This window comes from Alligator sinensis, unplaced genomic scaffold (genome assembly GCF_000455745.1).
Source record: "Alligator sinensis unplaced genomic scaffold, ASM45574v1 scaffold388_2, whole genome shotgun sequence".
In the NCBI taxonomy this organism is placed as follows: domain Eukaryota; kingdom Metazoa; phylum Chordata; order Crocodylia; family Alligatoridae; genus Alligator; species Alligator sinensis.
The window spans coordinates 1,543,660-1,556,850 of record NW_005842102.1 but is presented as its reverse complement, the minus strand read 5'-3'; the positions used below and the strand labels follow the sequence as shown (position 1 = coordinate 1,556,850).

At 52.2% G+C, this 13,191-nt stretch overlaps 1 protein-coding gene across 1 annotated transcript in view; it reads right to left on the bottom strand.

Annotated features, from left to right (window-relative positions):
- The window catches only part of NCS1 (neuronal calcium sensor 1), an 81,231-nt gene that overhangs the window by 34,022 nt on the left and 34,018 nt on the right, over window positions 1-13,191 (bottom strand). The window contains exon 3 of the mRNA XM_025204987.1: window positions 4,909-4,933. Within this exon, the coding sequence (XP_025060772.1) occupies window positions 4,909-4,933 (25 nt within the window). The remainder of the gene's footprint in view (window positions 1-4,908; window positions 4,934-13,191) is intronic.

The following is a 13,191-nucleotide window of genomic DNA, read 5'->3' as shown; positions in this document are numbered from 1 at the left end:
GAACCCAAAGGGATGTTCTGCACAGACTTGCCTCAAAGCAGGATCAAGCCCCTTGGGCAGTGGAGTAAATGGGATGGGCACATTTACATCATGAAGGACTAACCAGCAAGGGCTCTCTAAACATTCGTGGCCCACCAGCATCTACCATCCCTTCCAGTGGGTCTGGCCAGCCTAGGCCAGCTCTGTACTGACGAGAGGAAACTATCTGAAATCCCTAGAGAAGACCTGCAAGACCAAAGGGATCCCCATTGCATTGCCACTGGCCTCACATCCAACCCCAAGAGTCAGCAGGCTTCAGCCGGGAACACTACTGCCATGGTCTCGATCCTCCCATTTCAACTGCTACCCAGCCAAGCTCTGCCCTGACTGCCCCCACCCCAACAGCCCCCTACCCTTTGCGTGCCTGCACAGACCATGACAGAGACCCCAACTTACGGGTCTACGTTACACAGAAAGGGCAGCGTCGCACCAGGTTGAGTCCAGTCAAGTGCGAAATCCAGAACAGCAGAGATACCACACCCAAATGCGGTGGGACCTTAAAGTCAGGCATCACCCAAAGACACCTAGATTCATAGATTCATAGATTATAGACTCGAAAGGGACCCAATGGACCATTGTGTCTGACGCCCTGGCCCTGCCTGGCAGGAAAGAGGACCGAGGTCGTATGACCCCAGCCAGGTGATTGTCACGCCTCCTCTTGAAGACCTCCACGTTCGATGACAGGACCACCTCTCTTGGGAGCCCGTTCCAGATTCTGGCCACCCTTACTGTGAAAAAAAATCTTCCTAATGTCTAACCTGAATCTACTTTCCACTAGTTTGCACCCATTATTCCTAGATATTCCCTGGGGTGCTCTGGTAGACAGCGCATCCCCGATTCCCTGCTGTCCTCCTCTGATAAACTTGTAGGCGGCTACCTACCGCCCTATCGTAAGGCCCTTTGAACTCAGTCCTCACTGGCCCTGGGAATGACAAGTGCTGCACACAGGCAGAAATCAGATTGCTCAGGCTGGAAACTGGAAGAAGATTTATGACCATCAGTGAGGCTCAGGAACAGTCTCCCTGTAGGAGCAGGGAGCCACAAGGCTTGATAATTTTAGGAGCAGGATTAGCTGATAGGGTTACAATACCTACAACAGCAGAGCACCTGTCTAACTGGCCCAGGAAGCCCCTTACAGTCCTTTTTACCTGGTCTGGAAACAGGGAATGGAGGGCCTGGTTCCCAGGAAAGGCTGGGACAGGGTGGCTTGCGGGGTAGGAGTGGGTGACATTTGGCAGTCACGCTGCAAAACTCCTAGCGACGGGCTGTGCACCCGGAGTCGTTGACAAGGCTGCTTCGTGGCTTTCTGGCTTATTGACTGCTCTCCATTCCTCCAAACCCTCTATGGAGCGCCCCATCCAGTGCTCAGAGAGGAGGCATCTTGAGCAGCCAGATCCCTGCAGCTTAACTCTGTCACCTGCTTGTTAAGAAGCTCGATCGTGCTTTTCTATGCTGGAAAATACCAGCACAAAAATGGACCTGCTCACTCAGCAGCTGGGCTCCCTGTGTGTGGTCTCGCAGGCTTCGGCTGACTCCGCTGATGAAAATACGTTTCTTTCTCCTGGCAACCCAGCAGAGCTCCCACAGCCCTGGAAATGGGGAGTGGGAATCTCCAGCATCAGCCACAGGATTGCTAACCGAGCTCCAAAGCAGATTGGGATTATGCCCCTAGTAAATCTCAGACAACTTGCTGCTGGTCTGTCAGGGGAAACCTGGTCTGTGAAGGCAACACTGGAGGTGTAATCCAGAGGCTGAAGCCACACACGGTAAGTATTTAGTGTGGGGAACGAACCTTCCTTTCCGAGGCATGGAGCAGAGACGCCCCCACCTCAGAGCCCAGATGCCAGGTTGAGTTTGCAAGGCTGGCAGGCAGAAAAAGCCAACCTTTTAGTTGTTAGGGGCCTGATCCTGGCATCCACACTTGGTATTGGCCGGATTCTTCCTCTCTGGGCAGTTTGGTCACTGTTTCCTCCACTTGATTATTTGGCAACCTTTCAGATTTCTATGGAGGGGAGAAAAAAAGGGGACGACGACTTCTCCCCCCTCCCCAGAAAAAGCTGTCATGAAAAATGTCTCCATTTCTTTACCAGCTTCAGTCCCACCCAGTGGAGAAAGGGATGGGAGAACTTGGGACCAGAAATCATCAACATACGAGCATGGAGCCACATGATACCACTTTTCCAGAGCTGCTTTCCTTCCAGCTCCTGGACTATTTTTTAGAAGCAATCACTTTGCTACCAAGCAGTGGAAGAAAAGGCATCACTGGCCTGAAAGCCCACCGAATCCTAGGGCTTCTCTACACTGGAGAAAGGGCTGGGACAGCTACTGCAGAACAAGCCGTTCTGTAACAGCTATGCTGGGACAGTGAACACTCTTACTGTGGAGTAAGAGCATGTGGCTGCTTTAACATACTCCAGCCCGGCGGTGAATTAAGCTGAACCAAGAGAAGGCACTGTTAGTCAGCAACTGCTATGCCCACCCAGGCAGCCAGTCCAGAAGAGCTAATAAACTTTGAATGACTCCCTTCGCTGCGAATATCATCCCCTGTAGACAAAGCCTAACTAGCGCGCTCAGGAGCAGAGTGGCCTCCAGCCTATGATCTACAGCCCACACCATTAGTGTCCCACGTATGAACTCCTGTTTATCATCATCTTAATATGCCAGTGTGCTTCCCTGAAGATAACACAGCGCTAGGAACTGAAGTGCACTTTAATTATATTACTCTGTTCTCTGCCAAGACTCCCAAATGTTATTATTTACAGTCAGATGTTAGGCAAGCAAGGCTCCCTGGGAGTCATGGAGGCACAAAGGATAATCGCCTTGTTGAGAAGGCATCACGTTGGGACATATTTTGTTTCATGCCTAGACTCCTTGTCCTTAATCTTGCCACACGTGAAATGGAAATGCCATTATCCGCATCCAGGAGGAAATCTCCACAAGGGAATCCTCCCAGGCCCGGAAGCATAATGGATCTCTGAATGCCGCTCAGACCCAAATTACCATAATCCCATTTGGCCGTCGCGACCCTGGAACAGGACTCTGTGCACTAGGCAGGCTGAATCACCTGTGGGGCTGTATGACACACAGCTGGATTCATGGGATTGTTTAAACGCACACACGTGGGTTTTTCCACCATGTTCTTCAGACACGCCCGTGGTACCCAACTTCCAGAGGCGTTGAGCACTGCAAGCTTCAGCTGAGGTCCACACGGGCTGCAGGTGCTCAGCGCCCCTCGGATGATACGGCACAGTGCAAGGCATGCTTTATGTCATGTTGGGAGTGCAGCACCCTTCAGCAAACCTTATTAAATCCTTACCTGCCTAGCTGGACATGGGGAAGCTAGTCCCTTCCTGAACAAACCTCAGCCCACTGAGTGCACACCCCTGTCCACAGCTCATCACTCCTGCCTCTCAGAACCAGTGGCTGGTTTCCCAGTTGGCCTACCTTCCATAACCAACATGTCGAAGGCACTTTTTTTTCCCCACTTGGGCCCGTCCTCCTCTGTTTCCATCATCAGCCTGTGATAGGCAGTTTGCATTTCGCACTAACGTGGTGTGAGAGGAGAATCAGTGCCTGTGCATCTACCCCATGCAACTCACCTAAGGAGCTCGCTCAGCAAAGCCAAGAGATGGCAGGAACCCAGGCTTTGGCAAGTTCCCGTTCTTGCCGACTCCTCCACATGCCACGTCCTCACTTCCAGCAGAAGCAATGCAGTTGGTGAGACCACATCGACATGAGCCAAGAACAATGTGCTCCTGCACGTGCTGCCGGGGAGGTGGGAAGGCCCAGCCGTCCCCGTGCAGGCAGGCGCTCCACCGGCTGAACACCATGTGCAGAGCAAGCGCTGCTGGCCTGAGATTTATGGCAGATGCCACATCACAAGAGGGTCCCCATAGCTGGCACTGAGGAACGCTCTCCTCCACATTTATCAGTCTCTCACGCACGGACAGAGGCCCCATTCTAGCATGTAGGTGAGCACGGACCAGCACCGCCATCGCTTCCCATCTCTCTGGAAGGGGGCAGGAGAGGAAACGCTGGCTGTGGCTTGCTTTGTTCAGCCGCTTTCACTCCATTATTTACACCATGCTCCAAGAGTCTCACGGCTGTCTAACGCACAGCATCTTCCAGCTATTTAGCCAAGGAGATCCCTGGGGGGACGGTTCTGTGCCCTGCAGAGCCTCAAGGACTACAGGGCTTGTGTTGCACTCAGTCACAAGCAACCCAACAGGGAGGGGAGAGGGGCAGGGGCTCCGTGACGAAAGCCAATGGAGATTATCAACTGCTACCCAACACAGCAAACTGTGTCACCCCTTTCAGGCTGGCACCCTAGCAAAAGTCCTAGGTTCATATCCTGTCTGCCCCGGGTCGCCAGCCAGCCATGCCCAAACATGAGGCCAGGTCATGAGACGTCTTCATGCACAAGGGAGCTCCACAGCCAGGAGTGGGAACAGCTGCTCAGTCAAGACAACCGGCCACCCCAAGCAGTTGGAGGCAGTGTGGGATCTCTACGTGGTAGGACTGGATTATGGGAAGGACTCTTGGGGAACAGAAGCCCCATCCCAAAGCGGCTTGGGGCTTTGGAGACTGTCATCCCTGCCTCCACCTCTCAGCTCAGCCAGCTCCTGGGCAACACAGCTCTGTAGGCCCACTGCCTTCCTCCCCAAGACATCCACCTCCACGGGGGGCTTAGGATCTAGTCAAGCCTATCACGTTGCTTCACACAACCATTTTCTACAGAGAAACAGAAGCAAGCAGGCGTGTGCACAGAATCAGTGCTGGGCAGTTGCTGCACACACGTGCACACACACACACACGTGTGCACACACACACGCACTCACAAGAACCAGAAAGACAAGGTTGGAAACTCACCACTGCTGCACCTCCTTCTCTGTAACTGAAAGAGAAAACAAGAAAAGAAAGGGTTTTAGCCATTTGGAGCCATTTCATTTGTTCACTGGTTTCACTTGAAGTTGTCTGGTCTCTATGACTTGATTACCTTGCGCACATACCTTCATGGGGAGAAAGTGCTAAAAGAAAGAAAGAAAGAAACGGCTCTTGCAGAGAAAGGGAGGGCATGAACCAACGGTTGGAGGCTGATGCCAGACAAATTCACAGGCAAAATAAAGCACGCATTTTAGCAGCAAGGGTGATTGACCCCTGGACCCAAGAGCCAAGAGTAAGGGTGGCCTTGCCATCTCTTGACCTCTTCCAGTCAAGACTCAGATGCCTTTCTGGAAGAGATGCTTGAGTTTACTCAAGCGACTGAGCTCCAGAGAGAGCGGGGTGAAATCCTGTGTCCTGTGTTGTGCAGGAAGTCAGACAAAATGATCTCATGGGCTCTCGTGGCTTTGGGCTTGGAATTTATGCAATTTTATTACTTTAAGGAAGCCTCTTCCATTACCAGTTAGCAAAACTTTATGGCTGCTCCTCAACTGGTATGAACCAGCCTGCTCCACTGAGGTCAGTGATGCAGCCCTGATGACATCGGCTGAGAACTTGGCCCTATTCCCCTAGTCTTTGACACACAACACAAAGGCTTACGCAGACGAAGATACAGAACAGCCAGGAATTTCTTTCCAGTGCCTCTTTTACCCTGATGTGGGGAGATAAAAGCACCTACCTGGGCCTGAATATCAACAAATGAAACATGCACAGGGAGAGACGACTCACCCGCTCCCTGCAGTTCCTTTTCACTGGCATCGCAGCTGCCGGCATGCTGACTTTAAAAACTGTCTGTTTGTGCTGGGTTCTTTTCCTACCTGTTGTCTCAGATCCCACTGTCACATTTTTTTCCCCTGCTGACTAGCTAAATCCTTAGAGAAAGTGCTCGCTGATGGTTTGGAGATCTTTTGATGTCTTTGCTTGTCATAACCCTTTTTGCATTAATCTGAAGCTTCAGAACGGGCTCCCTCTGGGTTTGGATGAATAAGCTTGGTGCACGTGCGTGTGTGTGTGTGTGTGTGTGTGCGTGCACGCATGTGTGTGAAGGCTCTGCTCCTTTTTTTGGCCTCCTCCTCCCCTCCGTGCTATTTCTGTTCCTCCATTGTCATGCAGTCTCTTCTAGCTGCCTGCACCGCTCGGCAAAGCTCTTGCTGCAGGTACATGCATGCGAATGGGGCGGCATCTACCCAAACGTAGCCTCCAACAGGGAGCAGAGCTTTGAGGCCCTGGGCTGTAACAAAAGGCTGTAACAAAACCTGGCTTTTGCACCATTTCAGCAAAAAAAAAATCAAACATTTCCAAGATGAATCCCCCTCTTTGCCCAGCTGAGAAATCAGCCTAACACTCCCCTCCCAGGACTGTGCGAGGCCTGACACATTAATGGGTGCGAAGGCAGTGCATTTGGAGTTATTCATATGAGATGGGCTAACAGTGGACAACATTATCACGTGTAGTGTGGCAGAACTGAGAGCCTGGGCTAGACCTGAGCACAAAGGTGCCCCTCCACCCTTGCTGTAAATATACGTACCAGCCTAGAAATGCCCAGCAGGACCCATTTTCTAGGCACTGGAGGATTAGCAGTGATAGAGCATTGCCCGTTTCAGCCGTGCACAGGTCAGCACCAACTGAAATCAGAATCTCTGCGCAGCTGCTCCGTGACCTAAGGTTTAATAGTCCAACCTCGCACCCTTGCTAACAATGAATGAAAAGGCCATGGAGGCTGAAAGGCTGAACTACCTTGTCAGCCCTTCCACTAACAGAGCCGAGACACAATGGCAAAGCTGTGAGGGAAGTTGAGACTGCTGCTGCCTGTGCTTTACCTGTGCCGCGGATAAATAGGGCTTCTCTCTCCAACATGAAACATTATATGAGGACTAAATTCATTCCAACAGGGAGCCCATTTACTTTGACAATACTTACACGAACTAAGAGATTTCCTGCAAAGCAGCTGCAGCAGAATTCTATTATTAAAAAGGTTCAGCGCGCAAGCAAGTTCACGGGATTCACAAGGATTTACTCATTTACAGGGGCTTGCTAACTGTTACCATGCAAACACAGAAACCTGCAGAAAAATGTCAACCTAGCTGGTGCAAGCATTTGACCAAAAGCGAGGCTTGGCCGTGCAACAAAAATCAAGAGGGGGGAAATCTCTTCAAGCAGCTGGGCTGGCATCGGAGATTGGATCGGTATTGGCTGATATGCCTCCTTAAAAACTGGCTATCGGTATCAGCCCCCAAAATCTCTACTGGTGCACCCCTACAGGAAACATTTATGTAGAGGGGACTTGGTAGCAGCTTACTGCTACACTAGGGGAGTACATCGAGGCTCAGTGAGCACCTGTTCACCAAGGCACCCGAAGGAAAAACCAGGAGTAATGGCCACAAACTCCTGGAAGAGCAATTCAGCCTCAACATAGGAAAAACTTCTTCGCAGTCAAGATGTCCAGACTGTGGAATAAGCTCCTTCCAGAGGCGGTGCAATCACCTACCCTGGAAATCTTCAAGAGGAGACTAGACAGTCCCACCTTGCTGGGGTCACTTGACCCCAGTTGTCTTTCCTGCTTGGTGCAGGGGGCTGGACCCAATGATCTTCCGAGGTCCCTTCCAGCCTTACAATCTATGAATCTATGAAATATATCCTCTACTTTTCCTCCAAAACCAAGGGAGCTAGAAACCGGATGCTGACCCCAGAACGATTCTCAAGCACTTGGCCCCTCAGCCCAATGCAAGGTCAATGCTGGTCCCCCAGCTTTCTTGAGAACACTGCTAACAAGCATTTACCAAGCCCAGAAAAGAGGCAAAGAAGCCACCCTGGGCATGGGGATGGAGACATCCACAGCAGCGAGAGCATCTTCATTGCCTCGTTGTTGGGTGCAGTGGGTGCAGGGCATCAGCCAGGGTAACGAGAGGGCTGTGCTCTTAACAGCCTTCTCCAGAGCACCAGGCAAGCAGTAGAGACCCATGCTGCCCTGGAGAGTGACTCTGCATTGAGCGGGATGGCCAACCCCCTGTATTCAAGCACTGCGGGAGTGGCCCACCCTCTAAAACCCCAGGAGAGTAACTCAGAAGTCAGGTGATTCCAAGAAGAGGCCGATGCTTGTTATTGGCCTCCCAGTTTGGGAGTCTTTAGGATCCTGCGCTATTGAGGAACACACTTCCCGAATGAGGCAGAGGGTAGGTTTGCTCTGTGGTCCAGGAGCGTGACTGCAATTTGCATTGGCTTACTGAAGCTCAGGGAGTAGCCTACCAGTATTACAGGCATTAACATCCAGCAAGACCCACTTCCCAGGCACCGCATGGCTCTGAGGAAGAGGCACTGTGAATAAAGGTTTCACTCCTGCAGTGCCCAGAGGTCAGAACCTCTGTATGGCTGCACGGTGAGCTAGGAGCTAACCATCTCAGCAAACGTCCTCACTAGCGATGAAAGAAAAGCCAGGAAAATCCACAACAACACAGGCTTCAGCTGATGAGCCCATCCCTAGGAACCCAAGTGCTGTCTGTGTTGCAGCAACTAAACTGCTCCCAAGACCCAAGCCAGCTCAGGGCTGTGTATGCGACCTGCAATCATGTCTTTGGGTTGCAGTAGAGCTGCATCCTGCGGCTCTCACATCATCCCCTGATTCCAGGAGCTGGCCCTGCAGGAACACACAGGGTCTGGCTCACGGGAAGTGGGGGATGCATGGCAGCATCCCTCCCAGGACAGGCTGCAGGCATGGGGCAGACATGCCCTCTCTGCTCAAGGAACTTCCATGAGGCAATGGGGAGGGGTTGAAACCTGGTCTATATTCACTTATAAACAATTGTGACAGAGAAAATTGTGAAGATTAGTAATAGGAGGCTGCAGAATCAGCCTGTTCTAATGCACCTGTTTGGAGCTTGCTGGAGCCAGAGACAGTCATTGAAAACCCAGAGCTGCCCAGATGTTTCTAGCCCCAAAAGAGAAAACATACTCTCCTTCGCAGACAACAAGCGGCCCTTCCCCAGCGGATGCCTCTTCTCTTTCCCCAGGCGATGCCACTTGGAGGTGTCCGTTAAATTGGCTGATCCAATACAAGGCAAGTTGGACCACTGTCATCAGGCCAGAGCCGTGACCATATATTTTCAATTCTTCCCCCACAGGGCACCCAGCAGGAGCCTGATGTGAGCAGGTTGGTTGCCGAGGGAATAGCCTTGTTAGTCATTTCCTCTGCATCTAAATAATAATAATAATAATAAAAAAGCAATAGGTCTAAAATTGACTGGGATAATGAGGCGGAGTGGAGATGTGGCAACGTGAGAGCCGCTGATAAAAATAGAGACCCACAATACATCAACAGATGCCAATTACCTTGGATGGCGCGGCCCCAAGTAAAAGAAAGCAATTTTCCATCAGAAAGATTTATAATGTGCTTGGCAAGAGGAGCAGCTTGCAGGAGGGAAGGGCTGGCATGGATGCTACCCCAGGGGCAAAGGAGATGGCGCAAGCCAGACACAGCTCCAGCACGCCTGCTACAGCACCGGGAGCCGGAGGGCTCCAAGGGCCTCTGCTATCAGCTGTTCAAGGGCAAGTGGATACCAGATCCCCAACTGGTATCAATCATGCGGCTCCACTGACTTAGCAGAGCCCTGCTGACTTCCACCAGCTGAGGATCTGGAGTGGTAACCATATGATTACTGCTGTGGGAAGGGGTATGGGCTCCACTGCACCAAAGAGCATTTCCGCCCCCAAGCACTCACCGCTTCAGCATCCTTGCCTTGGTTTCTTAGTCCAGGCCTGCCCCTCGTCCAGCTCCCGTCTGCTCAAAGCCCTCTGGCTTGCACGTGGAGGTGCCTTACAGCGGGCAGGCTGGCTCGCTGGAAGAAGAGGCTCAAACCCAAGGCCACCCCACACTTGAGCAGCTAACACAACAGCTGTGCAGAGGGGATGCAGGCTAAGTGACCCCGGCACCATCCGTCCTGCTGTGCCTTCCTCCAACCCCCATGCCCTGGATTTTGTTGCCCTTTGCCTCCTCTCTGTTCCTGGCCTGGGATAAGTGCTGCTGGGACAGGAGGAGCCGTGGATGACTGGTAATAAATAAAGACAACCTGATCTGCCTTTCACCCCAGGAAAGCCCTCCCAGGCCCCATTCCCACTGGGTTCAGTGCCTGGTGCCCCAGTTTCACAAATTCAGGTGCTTCTAGCAATCCCTCCCCTGGCAGCGGCAGGTGCCCAGCCCCGCAGGAGATCAGCTCCCTTTGTTAAATACTGATGCAGGGATTTAAGCACCTTTGGGGGAAAACTTCAGCCTGGTCATCGGGTGGAGACAGGCACCTCCTCAGTGGCACCCATAAGCATCTGAGGACAAACACAAAGACACTACAAAAGGGGATCTCTGCAGGAAAGGCTGCCCTGCTCAGCCCAGAGCAAACAAGCAGGTTGCACAGTCACTGGGGAAGAACAGCCTGCCCTGATCCCTGAGCAATTTAGAAACATCTCTGAGATGGACTGGGATCATATCTGGCCCTGCAGCAGGAACACATGCATACAAACGGCAGGGGACCTTGGGTACCCGAGTCGGGGGCACAGCATGGCATGGAGGGGGCCCACAAAAGCACAGCATTAATTGCCCTCTCCCCTCCCCATCCCTGACTGCATTTCCTCTACTGTGCTATTTCAGTCTCCAATTCAGTGTTTCAGCTCCAGCAGGAAACAATTAAGAAACTTGGGCTTTTTTTAGTACAGGAAAAATGCTGGTAACTCCATGCTTGGGCTGGGAGGGGAGGGAGGCAGGGATGGAGCTGAATGCCTGCTCATCCGCAGCACGAATGACGCTGCCTGTGGGACGCCTTCCAAAGCCTCCCGGCACCCACTGAAAGCAGGGAACAGCACAAGCTCTTAGGAGCATACGGTGCGGAGAGGCTAGGTGCAGCAGGGGTGGGGGTTGTTCCAGTGCTCATCTAACAGGCACCATGTGCCTAAATCTACACTGCTCCGATTTGAGGTAGCAAAATCCCAGCCCCAACCCTGGATGCTCTGCAGACTGCTGGAACCAGAAGTAGTCTGCACCACTTCAGGTACTGCAGTCACTTCAGTGTGGCGCTGGGGCCCAGCTAATGCCTCTCAGGTGCGCCAGGATGCTCCTGTGTGCTGTGGCAGCATTCAGGGTAGGGGGAAAGGGAAAGCAGATCTGGGGCCAGTTTTCCAAATATGGAGTCAAAGTCCATCTTAGGGACTCTTCAGGGCATTGAGACAGCCCCAATAATTGGGGTGGTCCTGGACTATTCAGGACAGCTGGTTACTTTATCCAAGTCTCCAATGGGAGTGCTGCCTCCAAATCTCCTAGATCTCCATTCTGGTCTCAGTTACACCAACGGAAACTCTTGGGCAAAGGCCACCTTGGGAGTTGTCTCCACCCGTCTCAGCTGGCATCTTTAATGCCAGGCAGGCATGAAAGGAAACCCACCAAGCAAACAATTGCATCTAATCAGATCCAGAAACTGCCCTAACCATTTGCAGGTGCCTACAAAAAAAAGGCATAGGGAGTTTTGCAAACTGCGTCATTAAAGCATTAGAAACAGCTAGGGAAGGCCACAGAGAGCTGAGGTCCGACATCCCAGCTCCGAGCACCATGAATAAACCTGATCAACACATCAAAGAGCTACTCAGCACAGCTCACAAAGACACTCGCATGGACCCAGAGGGACAGACTTCCATCTTCAGCTCCCTTTGTGCAAAAATGAAGTTTATTTCCGACCTATGGGGACTTTTTACCATCTTGTACCATCTACACTTTTCCTGGAGCCTGACAAAACGACTTTGATTCCTGAAAGCTTGCATAAAAGGACAATTTTCTTGCGAGTCTCCAGTTGGTCTAATAAAAGGTATCATTTTGGAACTAAGAGTTCTAGTTTTTTGTATGTAGACCTGAGGCTGTCTGGGCCATGCAGATGAGGACGGCAGAGCAGAGCAGTCCTGTGCCTGAGCTCGCACAGCAGGCTGCAACCCAGGAGTCCGGATTGCTATAGCCAGTAATGAACATGCTCTGCAAAAGGAGGAGCCAGGCTGCAGCTCTGAACAGCGAGGGATGAAACCCTGCCTCTAATAGTCTGCACAGGTGAGTTTTCCTGTATGAGACTGATCTTCCTCTAAACCCATCTGAGACCATGAAGCTAATTCCCACAAGCATCCCAGGCCTCACCCCCCACCCCCCGGAGACCTCTCCACTGCAAGTACAATGCTCCTCCAATATCAACACAGAACAGCGCACACGCACAACTCCTGCCCAAACAAACCACCTCCCTGCACACATCAGCCTCCCCCTGGGGAGAGGACAGGAGAGTGTGAGCCATCTGGGATACATCATGTAGCGCAATATTGGAAAGAGCTCAGATGACACAGTCAGGAGACGGCTCGGAGAGCAAGAGCAGAACAGAGCAGAGGGCTGTGCCCCACGGAGATGTCCGTACCACGTCCTTGGCAGGGATGTCCCCGAGTACACAGGAGTGACTCCACTCCAGGGGCAGCTTCTAAGACCTCACACCCCAGCGTGCTTCTAAGAATGATTTCTCTGCCATGTTTCTGGGTCTGGCTCACGGGAAGGGGAGGATGCATGGCAGCATCCCTCCCAGGACACGCTGCAGGCATGGGGCAGACATACCCTCTGCTCAAGGATCTTCCATGAGGCAATGGGCAGGGGTTGAGACCTGGTCTATATTCACTTGTATCAGTCCTCACCGGTTAAGTTAACCCAGAGTCACATTGCCTGTGGGCTCTCCCATCCCCATTTATACCTGGCTTATATCTGTTCTCCTCAGGAGAGTAGATTTGCAGGCAGAAGCCAAACCAAGTGAATGAGTTTTGCGTTTTAAGCCAATAAAAGACTCCCCACAGAGGTGAGACCCCATTCAGCTGAATCCACTGCAACCCTGCTGTATGGGCAGGGCCTGGGAGTCCGTCTCTGGTCTCTCAAGTATGATGCTGGGCAGCAAACGACAGGGCCCAGAGCCTGGGGCATGAAGAGAACGGTCCCCATCCCCCCCAGCATGATCTATAGGGCAAACTGGAGGTAACCTCTACCTGGGGAGGGGCATGATACTGTAAGCCCCGTGTCCTTCCCCGGAGCAGAAACCCCTGCATGCAGAAAGGCCTGTCTGCACGTTCCTCATCTAACACAACCTCAACCTCCTCCTGTCCCGGAGCCCAAGCTCACGTCTGGAGCCAAAGACCTTTGCAATCCAACTAGTGCTCGGCAGA